This window comes from Anabrus simplex, chromosome 2 (assembly GCF_040414725.1).
Source record: "Anabrus simplex isolate iqAnaSimp1 chromosome 2, ASM4041472v1, whole genome shotgun sequence".
Lineage (NCBI taxonomy): Eukaryota > Metazoa > Arthropoda > Insecta > Orthoptera > Tettigoniidae > Anabrus > Anabrus simplex.
In genome coordinates, this window is record NC_090266.1 from 181251022 (window position 1) to 181265886 (window position 14865).

Sequence of the window (14865 nt, forward strand, 5' to 3'; positions counted from 1 at the left end):
ATTCCCGGCCGGGTGGGAGATTTTAATCGCCTCTGATTTGTTCTTTTGGCCCGGGTACTAGGTGTTTGTGTTTGTCCCAACACTTTCCTCTTCATATTCGGACAACACACTACACTACCAACCACCACAGGAACACACAGTAGTGATTACATACCTCCATATAGGGTTGGTGTAAGGAAGGGAATCTGGTCGTAAAACAGGGCCAAATCCACATGTGCAATACAGTTCGCACCCGCGACGACCGCACAGGTGTGGGAAAGGTGGTAGAAAAAGAAGAAAAATACCATATCATACTACTGCTAACGAGGGAACACATACACGTGTTTCACTCGGATTCGGTTGAAATTTGGTAGGAATATTCATGGGAGGTAGTAGAATGCTAAGGTGAAAACTGCATGTCCCCAGCACAAGTTTAAACGCCAAAATAGAACAAATAAATAGTCGTAAAATTAGAAGTGCCGCCGAAGTATCGGGGTTTGGCGGAGAGGTAGGGAGGAGCAAAGCAGCGGACGTGAGCCAACCGGGCCGTGTCGAGCTGCGCCAGCAGCCAGGCAGCGTATAGTTAGCGCGTTCCCCTTAACTTCCCGATTAGATGTACAAAACGTAAATATGAAAACAGCACATGAAACAAGTGTACAATGGACGATGTTTGAACAACAATGCCAATAATATTTTAAGAATTCACGCCCGAGTTCTTGTTACTCGTTGTAATTAGTGCAATAGTGATTGTTTACAAAAAAGTGTACAAGGCACAGATACTGTGTGCACCTTGCACATCTTACAGCGCTGTTGCTTTCACAAGTATTACATTGATTATAGGAAGGCTCTTCTTTGAAACAATAATCGACTGGATTAATAAATTGTGAAGGTTTCTTGTTAACATAGCTCACATTTTTACCAACTGTACTGCCACATGCTACAAAAACGTGGAGAGGAGAACTGGTTGTGTGTCAAAGATTGCACTTTTAAAATGTTGTTCCTTAAATGTACCTTGATGTCTAATGAGTTAAACAAAATTAAATCGTACAAAATACGTATAAATTGCTTCCAAATGCATAAGCCCAAAACATCTAACGACTGGATAAGTCCAGTGGCTCTTTTCGGAATTGTTTGAACATTAATGATTTTCTTACTCCCAATTTTAGCATTTAAAATATTTTCTTCTTTCTGTCCGGTCCAGAAATCGAGAAATAAAACACTGTACTCTGGTACTAGCTCACAATAAACATCCCGTAACCATTTCTGTACAAGTTCTTTGGTCAGTTTTCCAGACTTTGAAGGCAAAGTGTACACATTTGGTGCGGTAAATAGTTTTTTTTTTCTACATTAGGACCAAATTTGCCATTTTTTTTCTTTGAACACCACGAGCAACTTTGGCAGTTGTCCATCTGCCGAAATTATTGGCTGTATTGTGTAGCTATGAGTTAGTGAATTCATAGATTCTGCTTCCTCTAATACGATTTTTTCTCCTCGTTCATTATGGGTCCTGCCAATATGGAACTCTTCATGAAAACCGGACTGATCAGTATTAAACATGCACTCTGGGCCGTGACTTTCTATTAATTGCGACACTTCTTCAACAAACAGTGTTGCGTTACAATTAGTATCTTCTTGTTCAAATTGGTACTTTTTAGATATGAATTTGCAAATTTTTCTTGATCCAATTTTGAATTTCTTTTTAAAACTCATTACCCAGGAATGAGATGCTCGAAACGTGTCGTAGTTAACTAGACGAGCGTACTTTAAGGCCCATTTTTTAATATTTATATCGTGAACAATTTTGTTTCGTTGTCTACTTTCTTTGAACTTTTGATAAGTCTTCTTCGTAACAAATTAATTTTTTTCTCCCATTGTGCCACCGTTTTCCAGTTGTTGCTCCCACCTGTAAAGCTCTTGCTGGAACTTTAATTTACAAAACCTGTGTTTCACTGATGCGAAGCTCCTCTGTTTCCCACCTTTGTTTCGCCAATATACGATGACCTTCTTCTTATAAGTTATTGGGATTAGGCATCGTTCAGCCGTTGTTGTGGATGCAGGGTTAGGAGCAACATTTTCGGAGACGAGGTCAAATAACGGTATTTCAATATTGTCTTCCTCGAAATCAAAGTCATCATCTGACATATCCAATGTGCCATCCAGTTCCACTGTCATATCGGTATCCATAACCCTGTCGGCAATTAGACCTGTAAAACGGAGACAAGAACGCAATTCCTGTGAACGCTTGTTTTTCTCATAAAAGTAAATATATATAAATACATTGATCTACTTACGATATAATTCCAATCCCAAATTCCTTTCATCTTCAGAAAATGGGGTGTCTTTCTTGTCACACTCTGCAAAACAAGTCTGGCCGCGGGTTCATTATCGCCAAGACGACACCACGCCGGATCTTTTCAAGGATTTGATCCATATTAAAATGCTTATAGGAAAAGATGGCAAAGATTTAGGGACTCAACTGGCCGGGTGGAATACCTGGACCTAGCCCGGAATGTACGAAATCGATTGCTGGAAAGAAAGATTGAAAAATGTTAGGAACTTTGCCGTAATCTCTCAGAAAACGAGTCAGATCACGAATTTTGGCGGATTCTCACAGAAAACAAGTTAGATCGCAAATTTCGGCGGATTATATATAAAACGTTAAGCATTCAATTATAAATTTCATTATAATACTGTAGCGAAGCACGGGTATCTTGCTAGTTTATTATAAAAGAGCTGTTCACCCCCTTGCTGGACAATGCATTGTCGTGTCTGCCTAGATGTTCTGTCACTTGCCCCAGCTTGCTGCGCTAGTATTCGGCTATGTGTCACGTGGTGGGTTGCCATATGTCAGTGTTCATGGACAAATCGTGATTTTTTTTTAGAGTAAGAACAACATCCGGGCCAAAAAGACAAATGTCTGTAATATTGTATTGTGTTTATTTAGAAGTTTTTAAAGTTAATTTCAGGTAATTTAAATTTTGAACTGCTTAAAATTGTAGGGTATTATTTCTCCATTCCTGCACATAGTGCAAATTTAGAGGTGTTTTCTCTAATGTCTGCCCAATCAACATAAGAAAGGAACATTTTGACGCTAACATCTGTAAGTACAATAGGCCTACATCATGAAATATATAAGCTGTAGTGATTTTCAATGATAAGAGAACCAAAGGCTCCAACTGAGTTTTGCTGTTCTGATAGTCTCTGAGATACAGTAATATTTTCTTGAACAGATGCCAGCATAGACTTTTAGGGTTAATTTATTGGGAAATGTGAACAGAGGCATATTATGGACAAACTGATACGCAGACGGAGATTTGAAAACACAGTATTTGACAGCTATTATACTCCACTTGTGCTTAACTTTCCCGAAGGCACGTAGCTGTTCTTGCAGGCAAATCGCCTTCAAGTCATTACTTTCGGAAGCAGTTTCTAATTTGTTTTTATTCGTGTTCTTGGAACTTTTCATGATTTATGACCGAGTCTGTGATTTGCACGTTTAAGTTACTGACCTCTTTACACTTCTGAACTGCAGGAGTCAGATAACCAGTCTGGACACTACTGTCTGTTTTACACAATTTTGCTAGCTACATCATTCTGATCCATTGCGTCACTGTCGTTCCACACACTAGTAGTAATATTTCCGCTACACTTTTGTTTTCTATTTTCTTTCATCACAAGTAGAATGTTCATGGCTTTGTTTTGACTGCCTCATTGGTTGCTCGCATTTCACTGCTTTGTATTTAAGGTAGTTAGGAAGCGCTGACGGTACACTTCCTAAATTCAGATATACTTTTGTGATTCCAATTTTACAATTTTCAGTGATAAAATGTGCACTGCAGATGACAGAGTAGCTGTGCCACAGTTTCCTGCCTTCACCTAAAGCGGATGGATGGGCATATAGCTTCCTGTATAAGAATTCTATAATTTCATAAACGTTCAACAATTAGGTCATAATTATATTCATATAGGAGGACCAGTGGGCATGCTTAATGAAAGTATGAAGCAAATAGGCGCCAGCACTTACCTAGGCGGGAAAATGCCTTCAGCCACTTCTCTCCTAGAAAACCATAAAATGGAAATTTCATAGAAAGACACTTGGTTTCTCTCTTCCCATAGTGTTATTACACAGTGGAACACCACAGTAAACCATGGCAATCAACATTTTGTCATTAAATAATGCTACTAACCATGGTAAGTTGCAACTGCAGTCTAGTTGCTTCAAGCAGGCTGAATGCTAGTGCTCGGTGGTTGAGAAGGGAGTTACTAGCACAGACACAGTTTCTGGCAGAATGGCCAGGTCTTTTATAATAAACGTAGGTCTACCTTGTAAGGAATAGGTCCATAAGGACCAGCACTTCCAAAATATCATTGTATTGTGAGTTTTCCTATTGGTGAATGTACCATATGTATCATTAAAGTATTTATATTCACTTTTAACTAAGGCTAATGTGGTAATATGTCTTTTTTTTTTTTCTTTCAGCTGTCCATAGATATTGGTTCTGAAGTCAAGATCCATGGACAACTTTTACAAGCTATGGTAAGGTTTGCAAGAAAGTGAAATGTCTTGATATATGACTTAAAATATCATTATACTCCTAGAATGCTGTAGTTTTAGATTGTGTTTCATACTTTGATATGCCATGAGCTAGGGCTTAGCCTACAAACTTCCTATCCACTTGGTCTAGGTTCAATTCCTGACTGCCCAGTTTCAGACTGAGTACTTAATTATTGTCTTATGTAATACCTCCTCCCTACGTCTCTCCCTCCCTCCTACTCTCTTTGGCCTTTTGAAAGCCTTGACCTTTAAGATAGTTACCCACCCATCCCAATCTCTTTATTGCTGCTCTTCGCTATCTCTTCATTTTCAGCTGTTTCAAGTCCCCTTCTCCTTCCTTCAGTTTTGTCATCTAACTACCTTCCACCATCCTTAGTATCTGTCTCAGCCACTGTAGTCTTCTTCTCTTGGTATCAATTAATATATCCATATCTTTATATAGGGCTTAGCGTTCATTGTTTGTGCTTATCCTCCTGCATCTATCCTCTGCCACAAACCCATAAATATGTCTATAAATCTTTCTTTTTCATGTATTACATGTTGTCAGTTCCTCATCAGGCACTCGTTTCACAGCTAGTTTTACCATTGTCTTACATTTTCTTATTTTAAATACTGTACTTATGGTACTCGATTTAAAGACATGTCTTCAGGGTCATTTGAAAGAAAGGTGCCTGGACATCATTCTTCGGGCAAAAATGTATCCCATCTCCTTGAAAGGCATTTCCCTGACAGAATTCCACCAGCTGAGGGAAAGAGCAGACAAACCAAACAACGATATCCTTTGAAGGTGTCACTGACCTTAAATACTTAAGAGCTAACTTCCGCTAAACTTACATCACCAGCTACTTATGCCTGTCTGTCACTATTTCTTGTGATCTTAACATACTTGTTCATTAGCAGTTGGGCACTATGAAAAAATATTTGGTCCAAGTTGTCCACTTGAATTCCAATTCTATCATAATATTTTGATCCTTCCTACCGTTAAACCCTCAGCACGGTGGCTTTAAATGCCCAGTTGTGTCCGTGCTGCGGGAAAAGTTCTAAGCACGATGTTTAAATTTTTTCAGATTCTTGCAAGGCTTTGTTCAAAGCAACATAACTTTCGTACTATTTTATGGATTTCAATCATACTTTCACATGCATGTTAAGAAAACACTATTCTTTTAGAAAATATCATGCTATCTTAACCTTAATAGTTGAGTTTAGTATGGAACTTCTTCAAACATCCCTCAACGCATAGACCTGCTTCGCAGGCTGGACACCAAACTCTCTCTCTCGCTCTGAATTTTCTGCTTGTAGCGTTTGGTTGGCCTACTCTTTCTCTCAGCTGTAATTTTCTCAGAGAAATGCCTTTCAGTGAGAAGGGGCACATTTTTGTCCAAAGAATGACGTCCAGGCACCGTTTTTTCAAATGAACCTGAATGTTCCACAAGCTGTGCCTGAATGATATCGACTCTAAATTTCAAATGATTTATTCCATATTCTGGTGAATTTCTCTGGCAAATGATTGTTGCGTTTAGAATTGCAGCATTCATTAACCTCCTGAATAACTTGATGAAACACTTGGTCATCTTTTTTCCTCTCTAAAAGATAGACAAGAAGTAGCTGATCTTTCAGATCGACTCCACCTATGTGATCATTATAGTATGCAACAGAAACAGGCGCCTGACCATGGTTCGTTTTGTTTGTGAAGGTTTCTGTTGCATGGAATGTGGAACGCATTGTGACATCTTTCTTATCAGGCCACTTTAGGGCAGAAACCTGGTCGAAATGCCGAGCTATAAGTGCCCCCTTCTTTAGTTTCTTTTTGTTATATCTTTCGGGACGTCCTTTCTGTTGAAATGTAAAGTTCTTACATGCATCATTTGACGAGAAGTGGTTCCACAAGCGATAAAACAATAGCATAAGTGTGTGTTGTGTCTATTGATGTATGTGTTGCCATTGATGCTTTCACGGCCCGTACTTATAGACACGATACTGTATAGGCATTTGGACTTATGCCGTGTCAAGAAAATAAGGTGAAATTCTGTTGTAAACGTGAAGAATTTCACCTTATTTTCTTGACACGGCATAAGCCCAAAAGCCTATACAGTATCATGTCTATAGATGTATGTGTTGTTTCACGTATGGTGCCTTTCCCTGTGTATATTATAAATGACCAAAGATAGCCTAAACTTGACTCACATAATTTGTACGATTTTATGCAAAATTTTGCGGGTTTTAGAGGTATGTATTGCCTAAAACACACACTACCACACCATGGGATAAGTGACTCATCAACTGCGATGTTCTGTTCTGGTAAGTACAAAGTATTTTTCAGGTAGGACATAATCGGATAAATTTTGTACAGTTTGAAAGATCCCTGATGTGTATCAAATGCATGATTGTTTTTGAAATGCATAGAATTACTAATTGATCCAAATCTATCCATTGAGATAACAGACTCAAAAATTGGCAAAGGCAAAATAAAGTTTTTAGAAATAAAAAGAGCAATTACAGCGTATATATCATCCCTTGTAACTGGCTTCCAATCCTGCATTCTGGAATGAAATGATAAGAATAAGCCCCTAGATTAGATTCTTTGCTGAGCATGTATATTTGTTTCACGAACTATTAGTTCAACTAACTCATCTGTAAAAATATTCTTAAAAACCTTCATACCATCACATTCCCCAGCTGCTTCGTTCTGCGGTACTGGGTTCCCTGTAAACTGTTCTATTTGACCCTCGTAATTGGACATGTTTTTCCATCAAAATGTATTAGCTGTGACATGCACATTGCCATTCTGCACACTGTCACTCATATCCCATTCCAAACCAAGGACTTTGCATACAGTGAAGTCATCCACATCCCTCAAATCACCATCTGAATACAACAAACTTTCATCAGAATCATTCAACTGTTCTCCTAAAGCATCATATGTTTCAGTGCACGATAACCCGCACTTGGGTCATGTAGCTGTCGGTTTCCATTTGGTAGATAGTGGTTTCGAGCCCCACTGTCGGCAGCCGTGAAGATGGTTTTCCGTGTTTTCCTATTTTCACTCCAGCCATATGTTGGGGCTATACCTTAATTAAGGCCATGGGCAATTCCTTTCCCCTCCTAACCTCTTCTTATACCAGGTATGGCAAACCTTTACAAACTAGCCTGTCAGTTATGGTCTTGTTTATTACTGTTTACCATCTAGTGTGCCATTGGTTCATTTCCTTTAAAATAATTATGAAACCCCTCATTTGACTTCATTTAGTTATTAGATAACATTACATATACAGCCACTTGACTGAATGTTTAATGATTTTATTTTGCAAACATCACTGAAAATTACATTTTTTAAACAGGTAAATTTTAAGAATAAGGTATTTTTTGCTTTAATCCAATACAATTTATAAAAAATTTGGCCACAGAATTAATTGTGAAATACTTCTTTATTAGAGCGTAATGTTAAAATATGCTATGTTGCTAGATTTTCGACCTATTTGTTACATGTTAAGACCCACAGAACTCGTGTTCATGTGTCACCTAGTGGCACACATGTCATAGGTTCGCTATCCCTCTCCTATACCCTTGTCGCCATTAGACCAACCTGGGCGAGCTGGCCACGCGGTTAGGGGCGCGCAGATGCGAGATAGTGGGTTCGAAGCACACTGTCGGTAACCCTGAAGATGGTTTTCCCTGGTTTCCCATTTTCACACCAGGAAAATGCTGGGGCTGTACCTTAGTTAAGACCAGGGCCACTTCCTTCCCACTCCTAGCCCTTTCCTATCCCATCATTGCCATAAGACCTATCTGTGTTGGTGCGATGCAAAGCAAGTTCTAAAAATTAAAAGACCAATCTGTGTCAGTGCGATGTAAAATAAATTAAAACAACAACAGTTTGCCAAAACCAACCCTTATTTAATTTACAAAGAATCTTTCAGCTTTACTTGAAATCTCCAATTTTCTTTCTATCATATTCTAGAGTCTTCTTCTCTATAATGTTGACTATTTATAACACTTGAATAATGCCATCTACCGTAACATGATCAATTTGAATTTTAGTGCATCCATTAGTAAGTATTCACTTATGCTTACGAATATTCTTATGTGGAAAATATGTGGTTTTTAGAGTCAGTAGAGTCAATATTTTCATTTGATACATTATGTAAGGTATTTTTACCTCAACTTGTTGATAAATTTCCTCTTTCTCCATCCTTCCATTTAATTGTATAGTTGCAGTTTTGTATCATGTTCTGGAATTCTTTCTTAGATGTTTGTAAGCTTATAAAGTTCATCCTATCGTCGCCATAAGACCTATCTGTGTCGGTGCGACGTAAAGCAACTAGCAAAAAAAAATTTAAAAAAAAAAGTTCATCCTTAATTTCATCCTCTTTTCATCTAATAAAGCATATATGCAAATTATTGATAGGTTATTACATTTTTCTGTTATCCTTAATGCACAAACCTATCATTGATTGCTCCAGAATTTATAACTGCTTGTTTATTTTCATATTTCTTGTGTACTTAAAACCCTGTACTAAAAGGATTTTTTTACATGTCCACTGTAAAATAGGTGTGTAAACCAGAGCCTGTTCCCTCCAGCATATTTCTGAACTTACTTTCTTAGCATTCCTCTATTTCCATTTTAAGTTGTTTTAACATTCCTGCTTTATACCTTCCATATCTCTTCAGCTGAATTGTTTTCCTTTGCTGTGCTTGATTGTTTATTACACAAAGTCATCCATCATGTTTTGATTCTCAAGGGCTGTATTTTTCTAGAATGAGGATGTCAGCTCAACCCCAACCTTAGTGATGAGCGCCATTTTTAGGCACCGAATACTCACTTCGACCCAATCCCATAAGGGGTAGAATGTGCTGGTTACACTAGTAAACACCCTAAGGCATTTCCTGAGTTTTAATGGCTACACCTACTCCGTATCAGTGTATCCCCCAAGCACTCACAACCAGTGACCCACATTTTTTTCTATCTGGGCTTGGGACTGCCTTAGGTAGCATAAAGTGGTGAAGATATTTGTCAAGCTAGAGAAAGAGGCAGATATATGATAGTCATTCTTCAGGAGGGCTACTCAAAGAGCACCTATTAGAAATCTTTGAACTTCATTTCTTTTCTAAGACAAAAGTGCTGAAAATGTGACTGCCCACAATATTCGGACCTAAACTCCCTGTCTTTTGATGTTTAGGTTACCTAATACCATAGAGAGATTAGACACATGAGAGTATCACTTTCAAGTCATCAATTTTGAATAATTATTTGTGAATGGATTAATTGGATAAGGACTAAATTATTGTGACACTGCTTGGACGATGTTCTTGTGCATTCTTTTCATCATGTTTAAACCTGACCAAATTTTATGTACAAGGGTTGGTACTTTAATAGTAGCAACTCATTTGTGTGCTTGCCAGGAAATGAACCCAGTATGTCTCGCCTATATCACACATTATGTCATGACGGAGAAACAGGAATAACACCTAAAAATGGTTGTAGTATGAATGAGTATGTGCCTGGGGTTTAGTTTTCTTTTTCGCTATTTACTTTACGTCGCACTGACACAGATAGGTCTTATGGCGACGATGGGAAGGAAGCGGCCGTGGCCTTAATTAAGGTACAGCCTCAGCATTTGCCTGGTGTGAAAATGGGAAACCGCGGAAAAACATTTTCAGGGCTGCCAACAGTGGGGTTTGAACCTACTATCTCCCGAATACTGGATACTGGCCACACTTACGCGACTGCAGCTATCAAGTTCGGTAGGAGATTTTTAAGATCATACACTGCATATTTTCATGAATTGCAGTATTTAGTTATATTATTGTGTTTATACTTGCTCATAAAGAATGTTCTAATTTTTATTATTGTCAGATTTCAGTTTTTCTCATCACTTAACTTTAATGATATTAATTATTTGATGTTTGATTTTAACTCAAATTATGTCTGTTTTTAATATTAATTTAGTTTGTTATTTACACTTAAATTTATTATTAAATCTATTAATTTATTTTAATTATTTTAGATTATAAACATTGTGGTTTAAGTGTAAGAGAGGGCTTAGAGCCCTAACTTTGCCACTGAATAAGGGACTGAGAGACAAACAAAGAAACAAACAAACAACGTGTACTTTACATCCTGAGGGACTGCCTGGACATGAGAAAAATTTCATTGTGTTGGGTTCTGCAACATTTGATGGAATTGCAAAAATGTCAATTACAGGATGCTGTGCAAACCCACTTGGAGTGCCGTGAGCACAGTGGGGACTTTTCTACGCCAAATCATTATGTTGGATGAGACATGGGCCCAGTTGTACGAAGCAAATATAATGCCAGTCAAATGAGTGGCACGTACAGGTCCCCATGAAAATCAGCAATTTTCTAAAACCCCAGAAATGTGAGGGTCATGTTGATACTTGCACGTGACTGCGATAATGATATCCTAATGCATGCCGTACCCCAAGGACAGATCATGAATGCTCAATATTACTGTTCATATTTGGAACATTACCTCTTATCAGTGCTCTGAAGAATGTTGGGGTTAGCTATGAGCACCCCACCGGGTTTAGTTTTGTGGAAAAGTAGTAAAAACGAGTGCCAGAGTGCATGTAGAAACTGTTCTGGACCATCTCGTGAAGGCCTTGAGTAACAGCATGTTCAACAATGACCTTGCAGCAAGATTCTGCACCAGCTCATAATGCAAGGATGACTCAACAGTAGTTGCAGGCCAATGTACTAGACTTCATCTCCACTGCTGAGTGCCTTCTGGAATCCTCGATCTTAACGCTGTGGACTTCAATCTGTGGTCAGTGCTGGAGTAAATTATCTGCAAGAAAGGACACCTTTCTCTTGAAAGTTTGAAGTGTTCCAATGGCAGCAGTGACAGATTTCCAGACTGCTACCCTCCGTTCTGTGATAGCTGACTGGCTGAAGAGACTCCAAGCCTGTGTGCATGCTAACAGTGGACATTGTGAAGATTGATTGGTGCAGACTGTGATTAATGTATGTGCATAACATACTGAAAGGAAACTGAAAAATCTCAAACCATATTTCACTTATTCACAAAATAGTTTGCGACTGCATTTATGGCTAGACTTGTTAGAAAATGTTAATTTCTTTCTTGTAAGCCGTATTAGACATGGGGATGTTCAGAACTCTGTATATCATGCTGTAAAAAGTGGCCTTTTTATGGGTGCCGGAACAGAGTGAATCCCGTCTCATAGTATTTGTTGTCTGAGGGAGCTTCCTAAAGATCCCGAACTTGAGATACTTAGAAATAGGAAAGGATTTCCACCTATCAATACTTGTTTATTGCACTTATTATGCTACAGGACCGGTTTCGACCCTTTACATAAGGTCATCCTCAGCTGAACCATGCATACATATCTATGTGATGAAGCTATGATTAAGATAGTATTGTCAAAGGAATGCCATACGATAATAAACATTAGGTCACATCCAAATGGGGCATGTCGTAACATGAACTGGCATATATGTCACTATGTACAACAATGCATTGTATGTCTAAAATAGTATGTTTAAGATCTTAAAATTAGTTGATAAAACATATCTCACTTAAAACTAAGTTTTATATATATATGTACAAGATGAATACAATATATGGGAGCACTTCATGCACATGAACGTTCGTGTCTTGCTTGTTGGCTGACTCCCGTGTTTAAGTATTGTTTACACATTTGTACACTCAGCTGCTGTTCCTGGAGTTTAAATGATATGGTTTGCTTGTAAAATTGTATAAGTAAAACATTTTGTCTTCATGTATGTACATATAGTAAAACACTTTCCAATTTTAAAAGGTGCCAGACGTATGGTTAAAATTAGGCTAAAATATGTTCAGCTCTGCTGTGTGTGTTGCCTTATGTTAAAATCAAATCATGTTGTCCTGTGACGTCCATAAAATTTGAGTGACATTGGGTTTAAAGTAGTGGCTCCTTTCCCATTTGTAGCTGTGCAGTGATGTTATATTTATTGTTGTTGGTGTGGCTGAGATGTGTTTGATATGCGAGCTTGTTGTGTACGGGAGTCAGCCAACAAGCAAGACACGAACGTTCATGTGCATGAAGTGCTCCCATATATTGTATTCATCTTGTACATATATATATATATTAGTTAGTTTTAAGTGAGATATGTTTTATCAAGTAATTTTAAGATTTTAAACATACTATTTTAGACATACAATGCATTGTTGTACATAGTGACATATATGCCAGTTCACGTTACGACATGCCCCATTTGGATGTGACCTAATGTTTATTATCATATGGCATTCCTTTGACAATACTATCTTAATCATAGCTTCATCACATAGATATGTATGCATGGTACAGCTGAGGATGACCTTATGTAAAGGGTCGAAACCGGTCCTGTAGCATAATAAGTGCAATAAAGAAGTATTGATAGGTGGAAATCCTTTCCTATTTCGAATTGTGTAGTTCGTCAATACAGAAATGAAGATTATAGATTACGAGACTTGAGATGGTTGTCAAACCAAACCCCATGGCACTACAGCCCTTGAAGGGCCTTGGCCTACCAAACGACCGCTGCTCAGCCCAAAGGCCTGCAGATTACGAGGTGTCATGTGGTCAGCAAGACGAATCCTCTCAGCCGTTATTCTTGGCTTTCTAGACCAGGACCGCTATCTCACCGTCAGATAGCTCCTCAATTCTAATCACGTAGGCTGAGTGGACCTTGAGCCAGCCCTCAGGACCTGGCCAGGAACTGAACCTGGGGCCTCTGGGTAAGAGGCAGGCACGCTACTCCTACACAATGGGGCCGGCGAAATGGTTGTCACCTTTCCTAATTTTAAGGTTATGAGAGTTTAGAGTTCTATCCATTTCTGAATCAACTGTAAATTTTATGAGTCATAAGTATCAAGTGTTTCAAGCAGGGTTTTACTATCAGTGATACATTGGTCAGTAATAGTGAAAACATAATCTACAAATGTTGACCAATGGAATATTCCTTGTAAGTTGTATCTTAGTTTTTTCTGGATTATCTGTAGATTTCTGCCAAAATTCTGGAAATAAGGGATCCCATGGGGAGTCTTTTCTGCAGATAAATTTTGTTATTAAAAGTGAAATAATTATTGTTGAGGACAAACTTCAGAATATTTAAAAAAACCTTCTATTTCTAGTTTACTCAAATGACTGTATTTGTTTACATTTTCTTTGACTAGATTGATAGTTTCACTATAGGAATGTTGCAAGAAATCAGTTTCATTTCCCGTATCAAATCTGATTTACATTAAAGCAATAAAAGTCAACTTCCACCTGTTTGATACTATAGGCTATATTTGCTTTAAGCAAATTAATTATGTGTAGGAAATGTTTCATTTCTTAGGAACATCTTCAGCTACATTACATTACTAACATGTACATGGAATTTACTTCTTTTTAAAAAACATCTTAAAATAGTACCTTTGTTATGCTTAAAAGAAAATTAATTTAAAAAGATAAAAATAATCAAAATATGTGGGGAGGATTGAGTGGGGTGGTGAAATGGAAAGGGAAGATGGATCTACTTATGTTCTAACCTAATTTAAAACAGTTTCCTATTCACTTAAACAGGTATTAAAAATTTGTTTGTATACAGCACTTTTGTTCATGTGTGATCTGTGTGTTTTCCTTAGTTCATTTCTTTTTAAAAGTTTTTGAATAGGACTTTTTCATGTCGATGTTACGTTGTAATTTAAAAATTGTTCTCTTCAGCTGCTCTTCTTTTCCAAAGTGATTATTGTCGTTTGATTTAATTAGGTGAAAATTGGTCTCTTGAATTTTTGTTTGTTAAAAGAGATCTTCTGAAGCTGATTGCTGTTTTGTTGATATTATGAAAAGCTTTCCCAAAGTCTGTAATAAAAAAAGAATGGGGAATTGCTTTGTATTAATGTGTATCAAAAAATCTGCACAAGGGAACCTTGTATTTAAATGAATGGTATCTCATCTTGTTATATCGTCAACCTACTGTTTCCTTGGACAGGTCTAGCAACAACCGATGCGATTTTCTGTCTAGTGAAATAACGATGTGTATGTTCTGAAGCTTGCTCCTCCTCCACGGGAGGCAAGGTTGTGGAGTGGGGAGGAGGCATGTCGCTTACGGTCACGGTTTCAATGGCTTTAGAAGAGGGGGTAGGAAAAATAGATTTTCGGGAGGACAGCGTTTTGATCGGTTTCTTTCTTTTACAGTGCTTCCAGATGTGCTAGTATTCCTTTGTATAAGGGATTCATATTACCAATTATTTCATTAAGGTTATTGTCTTGATTACCTTGTTGATCTAAATAAATACACTGACTGACAGAGCAAATGCAACACCAAGAAGGAGTGGTTCGAAAGGG

The 14865-nt window shown here is 37.9% G+C and overlaps 1 protein-coding gene across 1 annotated transcript in view; it reads left to right on the plus strand.

Moving 5' to 3' along the window:
- Window positions 1-14865, plus strand: part of Bet1 (blocked early in transport 1) — a 272114-nt gene that overhangs the window by 180152 nt on the left and 77097 nt on the right. The window contains exon 4 of the mRNA XM_067138955.2: window positions 4460-4516. Coding sequence (XP_066995056.1) covers window positions 4460-4516 — 57 coding nt within the window. The remainder of the gene's footprint in view (window positions 1-4459; window positions 4517-14865) is intronic.